Genomic DNA, 15,000 nt, shown 5'->3' with positions numbered 1-15,000 from the left:
AAAAAGGTTTGGGATTGAAAGAAAAGATTCCCAGACATAAATTGATGTTTCTGGCAAAGAAGGAAAGATGAGGAAAGCTTTGTTTCACTGTGTATAGTTGTATGGCTTAGTAGTGGGTAATTTTTTCAACCTTAATGGAGCCATGGCTAAGAGACAAATAGCAGAGTAGTGTTTCGGTAGCATTAATTCTGCTGTGTGAGGTTCTAAAAGAGTGAAGAGCTGACAGGAGCCTTACTTCTGTTAAGGAGCCTGTGGCTACATCTGTGCTGTGAATAAAAATGGGTCAGAGCACAGGCTTGAGTGCTCTCAATAGGATATTGTGATTAGCTTGCTCCCTGTACAAAGAGTGGCATGTGCATCGGGCAAGTATCTTCCTCCAGCAGACACTGCAGTAGTAACCCAGAGCTGATGACCAGGAACACTGTCCAAATACCACCTAGGATGAAGGTGATATCAGGGGACAGGGCCTGGGACTTTCTTCCAATGAGCAGAGTCAGAGAGATTTGTGTTAAGCTGGGGCTGCGGTGTTGTAGGGTTTCTGCATTCTGGCTGTTTTGTAACATATCCTAAGGGATTTAAGGAAATCAGAGAGGTTAATAGTTGATCTGAAGACCACCTCTGCTCACAGAGCAGTCTAGGAGGACAATGTGGCAAAACAGGCTACCTTTATCAGAGCATTAATATATATTTGTCTCTTTTCTTCCTTTTTCTCCAATTTTCTGGGCTATAAGTGTGAATTCCTTTGCCAGCTTGCCTCTGTTCAAAGGCATTGTGAAAAGTGCGTGAAGGCTGCTCTGTAATTCAGAGTACTGTAAAGAGACTTATTCTGTGTGTATAGACTCACTGAATGGTTTGGATTGGAAGGGTTCTTTAAAGATCATCTACTCCAACCTCTCTGCCATTGGCAGGAACACCTTTCACTAGACCAGGTTGCTCAAAGCTCCATCCAACCTGACCTTGAACAGTTCCAGGGATGGGGCATCCACAGTTTCTCTGGGTAACCTGTTCCAGTGTTTCACCGCCTCATTATAAAATATTTCTTCCTTGTATCCAATCTAAACCTACCCTCTTTCAGTTTAAAGCCATTGTCCCTTGTCCTGCCACTACAGGCCCTGGTAAAAAGTCTCTCTCCATCTTTCTTGTAAGCCCCCTTTATATATTGGAAGGTTGCAATGAGGTCTCCCCAGAGCCATCTCTTCTCCAGGCTGAACAACCCCAACTCGGTGGCGTGGTGTTACTGCACAGTGGCAAGAAAGAGTATTACAGCTTCAGAAGCCATCTCCTGATGGCACGGGGACAATGCAGTAGCTTACCTGTGACTACTACTTCTGAGCTCACTAGCTAGTGATTTGGGGGAAGCAGAGATGCTGGACCTCTGCATGCATCGACGCGTCTCCCATTTTGAGGATGAGTGGTTGAGTGGAGGAGGTAGTAAAAAGAGTCTAGAGTCTCTGCTAAGGGATAGCAAGTTTCTAGGTAAGGCAAAATGGCGTAGTTTTGATTGGCTTTTCTGTCATGCTTTATTCCTGCTTATTGCCGCCTTAAACTAAATAATTGCTTTGTTTAGATCCAGTTATTTTCCGCTGGTTACAAGCTCCTTGAAGAACAGAACCACAGATAACAAGCCCATTATTACTAAATTTTTGTTCTTTTGGGCTATTTTAACATTGACTTTCTCGTTCAATCTCTTCTGAACCCTCTAGGAAAGTTTAAGGTCACTGAAGCCAATGAAATTGCTTGTATTCTTTTTCTCAGCATCCCAGCCAGACAGCTCTCAAGAGTCTGTCTCTAGTCATTTTCTGTCCCTGAAGCTGACGGATAGTAAGGCATATTAATAGTGTTTCTGTATATTGCTTCCAAATTCTCATGAGTGAATTTTACTTTGAGCGGGTCAGTTTTGGATGATTTCACCAAAGTCACAGAAGCTATTAGCTATCCTGAGACGGCTAACTCCTCCTAGCCCCTTCTGGAGGCTGCGAGACAGTATTTAGTCAGGTATGAACTACCATGGTGATAACTGATATATCTCCTACTCTTAATCCTTTATAATTATGCACACTATGTGCAAAGGAGTGCAAACTGTCAGGTTTTATGTATTTCTAACCCTCCACTCCGATGTCATCTAGAAAAGTACAGAAGATGTACTTCTTAAAAACACTCAAGAAGGAGAACACAATGTACCCTTGTTACAGAAAGAAATGTGATGAACAGAGCTTTTTAGTAAATGCCACCTACACTGGCCTTTATGCAAAACTGGAGTCAGCAGAACAGAATGAATAAGATCTAATCTCCTACCTTGTCCTGCTATTCCAGTCCCATGTGCCTACGCAAATATTCTGGCCCTGCTGAAAACCACCCCTAACTCAAGTTTCTGTAGCTAGCCTGTGATCTGGAAGCAAGGACTCCCCTGCTGGTGTTTCAGAAAAAAACTAGTTGTTGTGTGAGAGTTGGTCTGCATTTATGGACAGTGGGCCACTGTGGAGGTTGAAGAGTGAGCCCATAAAATGTTCCCTTTTGCTGCCTGAAGCCATACTGTCACAGACTGACACTGTGCCTTTAGCTAACTAGCTTGCTCTTGGGAGGTCAGCTGTTGTTTCTGCTATGCTAGAGCAATAAATCTTGGCTCGTTTCCACCTTTTCTTACTAACTGGAGTGAATAGGATGACATTGTCTCCGTTAGAGGCCAATGTAAGTGAATCAAACAGTTTCTTCCTAGCAAAACCAGTGTTTTCGGAACAATCGTTTACTGTTTTGTAATTACTTTATCATTTCAGAGAGAATGAGCAAAGGTTGAAACCCTGCTGTTAGGAGAGATCTGATTACAGTGGTATTCTCAAGCTTCAAAATTTATCTTTAAGTTTTGATGCCCTGAAGTTCAGCTGCTTCAGGATTTCACACTTTGCTTCACAGCCATGAGAGCTGGAATTCTTTTAGTGATAATTGAGGTTGTCATCTAATCATGTACACTCTTCTGTGACATAAAAAGGAAAGTTTCAGGAACTGATAATACTGGAACTTTCTGAATGGCTGAACCCATCCGGCTTCAGCTGAAGCCAGTAAAAAATCCAAATGCTTCATATCTTTAAAATTCAGAAGTTGGTTGCAAAACCCATAGCGAGGAATACACTTTTACCTTGTAAATGACCAGGCCTTGACCTTCCCCTTCTATCAAATCCAGTTAAAACTGTATGTTCTCTAGGGTGGTGAAATTCGATTTTTGAGTAGTGTCCCAAGACCAAGCTCATTAAACTTCATAAAGCGGGGAAAACCACACTCTAAGGCAGCAAAGGATGGGAGCGTATAAGTATTGTGGAATACTCTGCAATTGCACTCCTTTACCTGCAGTCAAAAGGAACTGAGAAATGTAAAAGAGCATAGTCAGTGTGCTGGGTTGTATTTTTCTTCTGAAGCAAAGATACTGGCCTCTGCTGGAGCCCTGGCAGCATTGCATTTGACAGAACTGATGCGAAACGGCATAGCCTGATTCCACCTGTAACACTTTTGTAACTATCTGTCACCTTCTAGGTAACGCTCGACTGCACTTTCTGGTCCTGGTGACAGGCTGTACGTCAGTGGGAAAAATCCTGGACGCTGAAGTTTACAAAATTACTGCAACAGATTTCTGTCCTCTCCAGGAAGAAACCAAGGAAGAGGAGCGCATTACTGCCTTGAAGAAAATACTGAACTCTGGGATGTTCTATTTCTCCTGGCCTAATGCAGGCTCAAACTTTGACCTGACTGTGCGGGCTCAGAAGCACGGTGATAACCACTATGAATCCGGTAACTCGTTCTTCTGGTTAGTACTGCATGTTACACCAAAGTCTTCTGTCATCCCCACCTGCATCTTATTGGTTGAACATTCTCAGAGGGAAATGAACATATATGTTTCAGGTGCACCTCCTTTAATTTCATTGTCATTTTTACAGGGCTTGTGGCTTTAGTGAAATCATGGTAAACCTGAGTCAAACAAGTAACTTCAGTTTAATTCTAATTAATCTGATAGTGAAATGGAATTCTAATAATGACATTTTGTGGTTTTAAGAAGGAAATACAAGATGAACTGCTCACAGTACAGAAACATCTTTATATGTCATGAATAGTTTCTCTTGCAGTTCTTTTTAATAATTGCTTTAAAAGTTATCTAATAGAAACCTGCACTTGAACTGTTCATAAATCCCATCATCTGTGCTGAAGTATCTTCTGTTTCTTAAAAGTGTATGTGTTTAAAGTCTGTGGTTTAATGTTTCAATAATGTGCCCTAGTTTTTATGTTGAAAACATCAATATTAATATGTTTATGTTTACAGCTCAGTGTAAATTTGAGTTGCACAGAAGGAAACTCCTGTGATACAGTGCTCTCTACTTCTTACTTTCTTGTGCTTATAAAGCAAAGAAAAAGTATTTCTTGTTGTAAGTATTGGTTGAGTGGGAAGGAAAACACACAACGCTGGGTTTTGTCTTCCCTAGGTAGGTTCACCATTGATGTAATTCAGTTTGCTTTACAAGTTCTGGCAGAATGCTTGAATTCCTATTGCCCCTTTTTTTTTCTTTTTTTTCCTTTTTAAACAGAAAGATAGTCACACAGGAAGCATTGCTGTACTGGAAATTCATGAGGGTTATATGATGTAGCTGGAAAATAACTGGCAGAGTTAGATGTGGGTGTGCTGCTAGAACGTGTGATAATTCTTGTGGCCCAAAGTAGGTGAATATTAAATAAGCAGAAAAGTTCATAATGTATGATGAATAAACATAAGAGAGCAGTTCATTCAGGCTAAATAATCTTTCTAGCTGTGATGTGATTTTGACTGGTAAGATGTAGTGTTTTGAACTTCAGTCAGAAGAGGGATACATAAAACTTGCTTTCAACTGTGCTAATTATGCATCCCTTGCAAAAAGCTCACCAAGCATGTCAACTTAGACACGTGGCACAAATGAGCTGTGTTCCAGTGACGAAAATCTTATTGTGGTAGTATCGCTTAATTAAGAAAGCAGGTTTTTCTACCTGTGCTGCCTTTTGAAACTTTTCTTCTTGGAAAATAAGTATTTGAACTTCCCTTCTATGCTGGCTAATCTGGAAGTAGCCACGAAAGAGGTTCCATTCTCCTATATGTTGTAGAACAGGGGTGAATGGCAGCAACATCACATTTAGGGCAAAAAAGATGTTCCGAAGAAAGTTTTTCTTGAGGCAATTATGTGATACGGAAAATTTCAGACCAAACAATAGATTCTTGAGTAAAGAAATAAGGGATAAATAGTTAGATGATAAGAAGTGTCAGTCAGACCATAGTTATAAGCAAGTTATAAGCAAGACAAACTGCCTGTTAAATGAACTGCAACAAAAAGAATTATACTGGAATTTGTCTAAGTGAGGACTTCCTCTGTGAGTAGAGCTAGGAAAAGGAGGTGGAAGAGATACCAAAATTGTTTAGAGCTGCTTTTTCAGTTACATATTTAGTTTAAAAATGTAAGAATGACTTGCACCTTTTTCAGAGAAATGCTGTACTCTTAGAACAATTCTTCAGGGGTTTTGCTAGATGCAATAACTCTTGTACAAATCTACTGTTGAGTAATAAATGATCATAAAAGGGATTTTCTTGGCTCTCATCTGTGACTAAAGGCACATTTTGAAAAATGAATTAAGGAAAACCATCATAATAGAAGAGACTAGCATCACTGTTAGTCAGGCATGACAGGTTTTTTGGGGTTGTTAATCTTAAAATAAATTGAAGGTTGAAACAGACATTCTTCTTAATTTTAGTAGCACTTTTTGCAATGTCTCCATTGACCTGTGGCTCCAGTTTCTGCTTGGAAAAATTTTCCTGAAAATCCTGGTGGATTTTAAAGTGGCTCTTTATCCTGTAGTGTATGGTAAGGTCTGGGCGGTACTGTTCAAAAAGTAATCAGCTTGACAGCACTGTAATTTTTGAAGAATATTGCTAAATATAAGTGTATTTCTGGAGCTTAAAGAGGTGTCATTTCCATCTGAATTTATAAGACAGAGATACAAGATACAAGGACAACACCTTGGTGGTAGCTGTTCTACTAAAATTTGCCATGTTCTGTTCATTGTAGTTGTTAACAAGGAATTCTTCCTGATATTTCCTGGGTTTGGATAAAGTAAAGGTACAAATGAAAAGGGGTCCAAAACCATTGATTGCTTAAATCAGTGATTGCTGTGGGATGGCACCCATGCTTATCTGTCTTATTTTATTCAGTAATGTATCTGTGTGTTGTTGAAACTTTCAGGAACCAACTATTGCATGTGCCCTTCAAACACTACCAGGTGAACTGCTCTGACTGGTTGCTGAAAGTGATCTGTGGTGTAGTGGACATTCGCACTGTTTATGCTTCCCACAAGAAGGCGAAAGCCTGCCTCATCTCTCGCATCAGCTGTGAGCAAGCTGGTGTCCGATTTCACATTCGAGGCGTCAATGATGATGGACATGTGTCTAACTTTGTTGAGACAGAGCAGGTAAGCAGATGTATCCGATAGCTTTGAATAATTCAGTCCACTCAAGTTTAATGGGGGCAGAATTTCCCACAAGAATTAAAGGAGTTCAGCAAGTGTTTTCTGTAAGGATATTTAAAATATTATTGCATGACAGATCTATTTGTTCTTGCCCATTAAGCGTTTCTTTGTGATCTGTTCTTTTTCTGTGCTTCTCACTTTTTCATGCACAGTTTTCACTAATACAAAAGTCTGGCCATTTGATATTGGAGTGAAATATAGACATGGGGTTTTAAACCATTCAGAGAGCACTGTGTGTTAATTCATGCAAAATCAAATCAACATGTGTAACAGTAAGCTCCTCAATCACACAAAATGTGCTTAGAATTATCAGTTATGGGCCCCATGTATTAAACAAAAGAATGTTTTCAAATCTGTTCCAGAATAAACGTCACGCTTCTATACATTCTGCATACATTTTAAAGTACGTTATTTCTGAAATTCATCGTGTTCCCCATGCTATAGAATTTTGAGTCCGCAGTTCCTTTGGAGCAGAGGCACAAAAGAGAATTATTAGCAGAGAATTCAGAGGCTGACGTTAGAGACCAAGCACTGCAGAGAAGAACTGGTTTGAAAGATTTTCTGTAAAGTAATGGTCTCTACATATAATTTCTCTTTCATTCATTTTAAGTATCTCTTGTTAGTCCATACCACCAGGTTTGCTGGGCTAGCCATTGTAAACCCCGTGCACTGCCGTGGCATAACTATGTCTGCACTGATGTAAAAGAATTTTGTTAGGCATGCTGGGGGTGATTTTCAGCAAATACTAGAGCTGAGGTTTGCTTTTGGCTCTAAGGAAGGGAAGTCACTTTAGAATGATATAGAATCTTACGATCATAAATATTCCTGTTCTGAGTTACTCTTGTCGGCCTTATTAGATTGAAGCCATCGCTACTTTGTACAGTAAGTTTTTCAGCTATATAATGAGGGAGATTATTAACTTCCTGCCTCACAGGACTTTTGCAGACCTGCGAGGACAACATTTATAGAAGGTAGGTAGTGTATGCTGTGCTATGGTGAAGAAGAGCTCTCAGTGCTCAGGTGTGTCATTCTAGTTAAGAGGAAGCTGCCCACCAAAGGAGCTGTGTTCCCTGGGAGTCAAATCATCTTTGGCTAGTAAAGGAAATGGAGAAAAAACCTACCATCTTCTCATAGTCAGGCAAATTCCAGCACAATGCATTTTGGAAGAGGCTTCGCTTGATATTCCCCTTTGCTTTGAGGGGGATTCCCTCCAGGGAGAAGTGGCATGACACAGTTTTTATACATACATGGTAAAACATTCCTTTTTAGCTGATGCCGAGACAAAATATATGGGTGAAATGCATTCAGCAGGCTCCCTTGATTGACACAGCCAAACAAAATAACAGAGGCAGCTGGTTTTATTACACATGGTTTGGCTTACTGACTTGAAAGGGAACAAAAAGTAGTGGACCCTGAAGAGTCTGAAATCTGTGCCAGCTGAAATGAGTGCTTTCTTATTAAAGTATAATCACCTTCTCCTTTTTGAATAGAAGTAATGATTACTAGCAGTCAGAACCATCATACAGAAGTGGATGTCTGTATAAGCAGAATACATAAATGGCTGGCAATAGTTTTCAACAAAGGACAAGGATCTGCTCCTAAAACGTGGTTGTTTTCTGTGTTTTCTGAGCAGATCTACAGAACTGTGTGTAGCATAGATTGTTCTTATACTATATAAGCAGGTGGACACACAATGAACGTAGATTGGTTTTGCGACGTTCGTAAGGGGAGGCTGATGAGATATCTCTACACAACACAGTGAGTGTGGCATAGAGATACTTAAGCTAGAGCCATGTCATTACCTGTGCCAGAAGAGTTACAGCTGTGTCATTGTAGGACCGTGCCTGACGACTGCAGGGTGGCATCCCCCCTCAAAAGCGGCCATACTTTAGCACTAGTATCTATCTCCTCATGGCGTTGTGAGAGTTGTAGCAACTCACACTCTGTGCTGTCCTTTCTGTTACCCCACCGCATGAGGCAGGCATGCTTTTAGGCACCTGTTTGTCCAAAATCCATCAATGTTTGGGTACTTTCAAGATTTCCTCTAGGATGTTGCCTTGATGGTGCAGCTTTAACCTCTTTACCTGGTACTGCTAAGGACATATGTAGAGCTACCTTAGACTTGACAGTGCTGCATTGCTCAACAGAACACCTGGAAGAGTTGCAGACTGGTATTGCCCAGTCTGCTGGTGATATTTGGTCCCCAAGACATGCTCAAAGCATGCACAATGTATACATCCGACTTTCTGCTCAGTGGTCAGAGTTCTCATCAGGGATGTGAGTGGCTTTTTGTTCATGTTCCTCCTTTTCCTGGTTTGCCTGCAGTAGACTGGCCTGGCAGCTTTCCACTTAGTGTTCAGGCTTCCACAAATTCTGCTTGTTGGATGCCAAACTTCCCCTGCAGTGCTTGGTCTCTAATGTCAGCCTCTGAATTCTCTGCTAATAATTCTCTTTTGTGCCTCTGCTCCAAAGGAACTGCAAGTAAAGTCCTGCAGCATTTACATCTTTCTAGAAGGTCTGTCAGTGCTCTGGGAGATGCAGATAGGTCTGCTCACTGAAAAGTGGAATTTTCCCCTGGAACTTGGGAACAGAAGAAGGGACATATGCCATTTTAAGTAATATGTTACAGTCTGTTATTTTAGTCGAGTGCCTTCTCACAAGCATTAGTGCAAAGAATGTTACTCAGGATTGAAAGAATGTTCTCTTGCTGAAATGCAGAGGAAAGAAAATGTTAGAAAGGGTTGTCAGCTTTCTTTCAGATCGGTCTCACATTTGTGGCGCTGCACTTAGCAGTGGTCTAATTATGGGAAATACTTCTGCTATCCTGCTCACTAGTTGGGTCAGAAGTAACTCATTCTATTTAATTATATTCCTGGAGTACTTTATGTTGCAAATGATGAGCATGAAGAGTAAGATGCCCTTTGCATCCCAGCAGGAAACGTGAGGATTGGCTCCTGGTGAGTGGCAAAACAGTACTTGGTTGCTAATGCTCCCCTTAGCTGGGGCTGGGTCGGGCTCTTCACAGGAGCCACTGTGCTTTGTTCCAGTTCAGCCAGGGTCTGCTGTGAAGTGCAAGGACTGAAGGCTTTTGAGTGTTTTGCAATTGGATAAGCAAAAGCACAAGAGTGAAATGGTTATAGAGTGAAAGGCTTGAGTAGGTTGAAAATTATAACAAGGGTTTGCAGTTTGAAAGGTTTGTGTGTTTTTGTTTGGCTTTTGTTTTTAAAGGAAAAAAGAAGGTTGCTGTTGCTAATGGTGATAAGCACTAGTTTTACCAAGCTGCATGTCCTAAGAAAGCAAAGTTGGGCTAACCACTGGGATGCCTGAGATCCAGTTCAAGCTGGCATCCACTTACCATTAGGAAGGAAAGGTCCTAGAATAAACTCTCTCCTACTTTCATAGTAGACTACTGACTAATCTCCTATGAGGTAATATCTTGGCTGAATAACATTGTTTCCGTTTGCTGCAGCCTGTACAGTATAATGGCATGCTGGCTGTGTGCTTTCATGGATAAATAGCACCTTAGGATTCTGAAAAGGCAGGACTTTTCCCCCCTTTGTAGGAATTACTTCTAACATTTTTCTGGTTTTAGAAGAGGGAGGAACAATTAGCCTTATCTCCAGGCAGCTCTTTTATGCATAGATGGCATGCTTTTGTCTCCCACCCAGTTAGCCTTGTGGCATTTTAGCTCTGTAGTGACTCATTTTTTTGTGGGCTCACTTAACTGCTGTGACTCATAGTGTTTGAGAAGAAGGGGGGAAAAAGTTAAATATCTCGCTTCACTTTTGCTTTTCAGAAAAAAAAATCTAGTAGTAGATCTTTTAGATATTTGATCCTTTGGCTTGTGTCTTTACAAAGAAAAAATACAAAAATGGCAGGGAACACTTAAGGAAAAACAAAGTACAAAAGGAAGAGAAAAGAGGGCTTTTCTGAAATCCTTCTAATGGTGTACTTCCACATTTGCTGCCAGTATTTTTTAATGGGATGATAGCCTTTTCTACTTGCAGTGTTGCAGTTAATCCTCAAGCAGTTTTAAAATCAGACTCAGTTTCTCAGTGATAGTTCAAATGTTTCCCTTCACCTTTTCTTCCTCCCCTAGTAATCCCATAAAGTTGAGACTGTATCACATTCTTTTAATTCTTTTCTGCTGATAGCACTGAGAAACAAGCATGCTTTCTTCATTTAGTTTGTGTGCCTGACACTGTTTACATTTCAGCTCCTCCCCCAGTTACCCTCTAAAGAGTTGTGCTAAACTCTTAATATCTTATCATGTGACTTACAGGGAACAACTCTAATTTTCTAAAGATAAATTAATGGTTTCAGTTGTTTTCCCCTTCATGGAACTGTTCAATAAAGAAAATGGAAAACTTGACAAGGCATTGAAAGGAAATGCCATGAATTTGGATTAACCTTCCCTTTCTTCCAGTTTAAGAAAAAAAAAAATCAGGCGTGGATTAAGAAAAATGATCCCTATTTCACAATAACTTCTAGACCATGTTGGATAGCTCTCCAGGAGAGGAATGGATGCAATCATGTGGTTAATTTATTTTCTGGATCAAGTTTTAGTATGGCCCCAGGCAGGGCAAAGAGGATTATTTTGGCAAGTATATCCTTGGATCCCATGGTCTGAGCTAAAGGGTCTCATGGAGAGGTATGTTTAGGCCATCTGTTACCCATGCTTTTTATGGGTTGTGTGGCAGAGCTAGGGATCCCAGAAAAAGCCGTGTGAGTATCCATTTCATCATGGACTGCGTCTCTGTGTGCCCCTTGGGTCTGTAATGAATTTTGCCATTTGAAGCTGTGACTGGATAGTTATTTCCTTCTAATGAAGCTTGAGTGATGGAGATTAGTGAATAAATTATTCCAAGCGATGAATGAGTGCAGCATGCTGGGATTAGAACACCAGCTGGTTGACACAGATGTTTGCCTCTCGCTCAGAAGCAGTACCAGTTTCCCTCTTGCTCAGAAGCTTACTATAGCAGTATCTGTGCATGAAGCTTGTGTTACCAGGAAAGGTCCTTGATCACAGGGGCAAGGTCTGGCCCTATGCAACAGAAGAGAAAGATTGAGAAACATCCTTTTGAACTGGCAGTACTATCACCCTTGATCCTGCAGTCAGAGAAAAACCACAAAAAGAGTCTAAGACAACAAAAGTTGAAAGAAAGACATGGTGAATTGTAACAGCAGAAAGTCAGAGGACAAGCAATCTATTATCAAGGGAAAGAGGTCCTCCATATAGGTTAGGTATCCAGTTGCTACTATGCGGTCTGATGGGAAACTGCAGGAAACTGAAAATCTGTCCAGCTAACTGGATTGGATTGTTCTATGTGCCTGATCCTTCGAAATTAACAAAGTAGTCCTGAAGTGTTTTGAGGATTTGGTAGGAATGAACATTCTCCCTGGGGCAAGTAGGCAACAACTTGATGTCATTTGGATGTCATTTTGGTTCTTAGACAAAAGATCAATAGTTTAACAAAGCCCAAAGACTTTAGTAGTATGTATCAACCCTAATGACAAAGTATTGTCCAAATTGTAACTGATTGTTGTTGAACTTTTAGAGGAAAACTGGTGTGATCTTCTTGGATGTATTTCTTGTCCATGAGTTAAGGAAAACAGAACAAGAAAATTCTGGAAATAAAGTACTGTTTATTTTTCTTTTAAGTTTCATTTGTTAAAGAACTGTTCATCTTTTGTGTAGTGCCTTAGAATAAGAGAAACGGATCTGGTAGAGGACAGGGTAATAAATTTAAAACCGGAACAACAAGAAAGTGGGACAGATGCGCTTGTACAAAACATGACATTGTGAGCAAAAATGATCAAGGCTTGGAAGAATATGAGAAAAGAATTCTGTACTTATCCATGCATAATGCTGGAATTGCATAAACAATGAAGTTGGAATCTTTTATTTATGAGTGTAATTTTAACATGGATGTATTATCAGTGCTTTTTAAAGATTTTAACAAATGGGGTTTCTTATATTGTATATGGGTATTAAGGTTATGTCCATTCCTGAACTGGAAAGTCTTCTTAATCTGTCTTTAAATGCGCTGACTTAACAAGTCTGCTGGTAGGAAGGCTGTTGCCGCTATTATTGTAAGGTCAAGGGCATACATCATAGAAGGCAATGTGAAGCTCAGGGGTCATGTTGCTTGGAATGGTGACTGAAGGATAGTGAGTATTGCTGAAATTCAGGGAAGATTTGCACAGCTGTAGTGCTTAATGAAATGGTTACAGTCTGTTTAGGAGGGAATGGCTGGCAGAAAAGTAACTTTAATGAGTCTTCCACTCATTAAAAAATACTAGATCTTTTCCAAGTCACTGGCAGCTTGGAAGAAAATAATTTTGCATTCATCGGGGACATGAGAATGAGGTGAGAGGATTGTGAAAGACCACAGAATTGCTCTAGAGAACAGAATGATGAGCCCAGTAAGTGAAAAGAAAAAAATATGTGCTAATGTAGAACTTTCTTGTGAATGACTATATTGGAGAAGCCATGCTCCCAGTTCAAAAACCTCATCTTAATTTCTAGAAGCTACATGGCAAAACGTCAATTTTTGAAATGTCCTATCATCATAGTGGGGGAGCTCTGTATTAGACCTCATCATGACAAGAGGACCCTCCAATGCATCACATCAGGGCATGGGCATCCTGTTTACATCACAGGAATGATCCCAAAATAGTTGGAATTTTTTGGTTTTGTTGTTCAGTTCTCCAAATGGGCAGCTTAATAGAGCAGAAGACAGTTAGAAGAGGTAATGGGTGAAAACCAGTTAATAGAAAATGTGAGTGATAATAGTAACAAACATGTCTTAACTCTTATGATGCTGGATCACTAGTAAGTGGAAATACAAGATCTGTTAGTGCAGAAAGGCAGAAATGTTTGGTCAGTATTTTTCTTCTCTATTTGGCATAAAGAAGACAGGTTATATATTAATGATCTGTAATACTTCCTTTTAAAGTGTAGCTCAGGAAGATGTTAAACTGCAGGCACTAAAATTATCATCATCATCATCTTTTAATCAGAGAATTTGTGTAGAGAATTTGCAGCTGGGACTTCTAAAAGAGCTGGCCAGAGAGATACTTGAGCTGTCTGTCGATTTTTCAGTTAGTTGTAGAAGCAGGAACATTCTGAGAAGAAAAATGATCCTCTGTAGCAAGGTGTTTGAATGGCCAAACTGTACTTCATGTAAAGCTTTGTCTGTTTTTGTCATCATTAGATGTTTCATTTCAACTCATCCATCGCTAAGGTGATGATTGTTGTTGAATTTTGAAGTGAGCCAGTCCTGACTCTTTTTTTTTGGCGTAGATTCAGAACCTGATCCTCATTTAGTAGGAGTCAGGATAACGCTGGCTCTGTCAGTGGAGCTACGTAAATTTGCTTTACCTTAGAATTAGCTCCTCTGGGTACATGACTGTGAGTGAAAAGATGATTCAGTGTTTAGAAGTCACTGACTCATCTTGGTACAACCTGTCTCAAGGGAGGATGTGATAAAGAGGAAGAAAGTGGGCCTGCTCACTCCTCCTGTAGTCCAACTGCAGGACAGATGTTTCTGAGCACAGAAGTGCAAAGAAAAGGTGCATCAGTGTGTTGCCATGGTAATTAGCTCTTGCACTCAGGTATTTGCAATGTTTAGAAAACTTTACTGGGAGAGCATGTTTTAGAGCCGCATTAAACTGTGAGGCAAGCTGTGCAAGAAAGCTTCTCTGAGCAACCCCCTGCTGGAATGCAATGGAACAAAGAAGGGTTCTTAATTCATTGGTGTGAGGCTAAAACCATCAAAACCTACAGTTTTGCACTATATTTGGGCTAGCCATCTTTCTAACACTGATACTGTCTCCCTTATAAAGCCACTTACATCTTTCATCTTGGTGAAATGTGAATAGTTGTAAGTGCTCTGCAAAGATATTGTAAAGGTTAGTTAGATAAAACTGGTGACGGAATGTTTAGAGGCTCACCTTTCTGGTGTAGCTATACTTCTTTTCACATGTGTAGCTCTAAAAGTTGTACATTGGTAGTGATTATAAACATGAGAGGTCAAGGTAAATGAAGGCACTTCCCCTGAGCCACCCAGCCAGCACATCTAGTGGCAAATCCAAAAGCACAAAACCCATTAAAGCTGTAGAGTAACCCATTTTCATGTTCTTTTCTATTTTGGGAGCTACTAGCCAGTTGGCAGCAGTTGTGCTAAATGATACCATGCGGTTAGAGAAGCAGCTACCTGGATGACCTGGATACTGTTCCTCCACAGGGCTGCAGAAGACTCATTGTCATGCATGAGATAACAGAGATGTGTATCATGTATCCCCCGTGGAAAACAGCCAGGATTCCACTGCTAAGTATAGGCCAGGGGAGTGAGCGGGGCTTTGCACAGTTGCTCTGTGGTCGTACTGAATCTGAAGATAGTACCTTTTGTGCGAAGTTAACATATAATGTAACGCTTTGCTCAGGGGCTGGTAGGCGGGGAAGGTGAA

The 15,000-nt window shown here is 40.4% G+C and overlaps 1 protein-coding gene across 3 annotated transcripts in view; it reads left to right on the top strand.

Annotated features, from left to right (window-relative positions):
* SYNJ2 (synaptojanin 2) overlaps positions 1 to 15,000 on the top strand; it is a 72,236-nt gene that overhangs the window by 17,871 nt on the left and 39,365 nt on the right. For 2 of the 3 annotated variants that reach the window (XM_055810775.1, XM_055810774.1), the window contains exons 3-4: positions 3,526 to 3,796; positions 6,246 to 6,471. In XM_055810775.1, the coding sequence (XP_055666750.1) occupies positions 3,526 to 3,796; positions 6,246 to 6,471 (497 nt within the window). The remainder of the gene's footprint in view (positions 1 to 3,525; positions 3,797 to 6,245; positions 6,472 to 15,000) is intronic. The other variant, XM_027796795.2, reaches the window with a different exon arrangement.

This window comes from Falco peregrinus, chromosome 7, assembly GCF_023634155.1.
Source record: "Falco peregrinus isolate bFalPer1 chromosome 7, bFalPer1.pri, whole genome shotgun sequence".
NCBI lineage: Eukaryota > Metazoa > Chordata > Aves > Falconiformes > Falconidae > Falco > Falco peregrinus.
The sequence above is the reverse complement of the archived record's forward strand: the minus strand, read 5'-3'. Positions and strand labels throughout refer to the sequence as shown.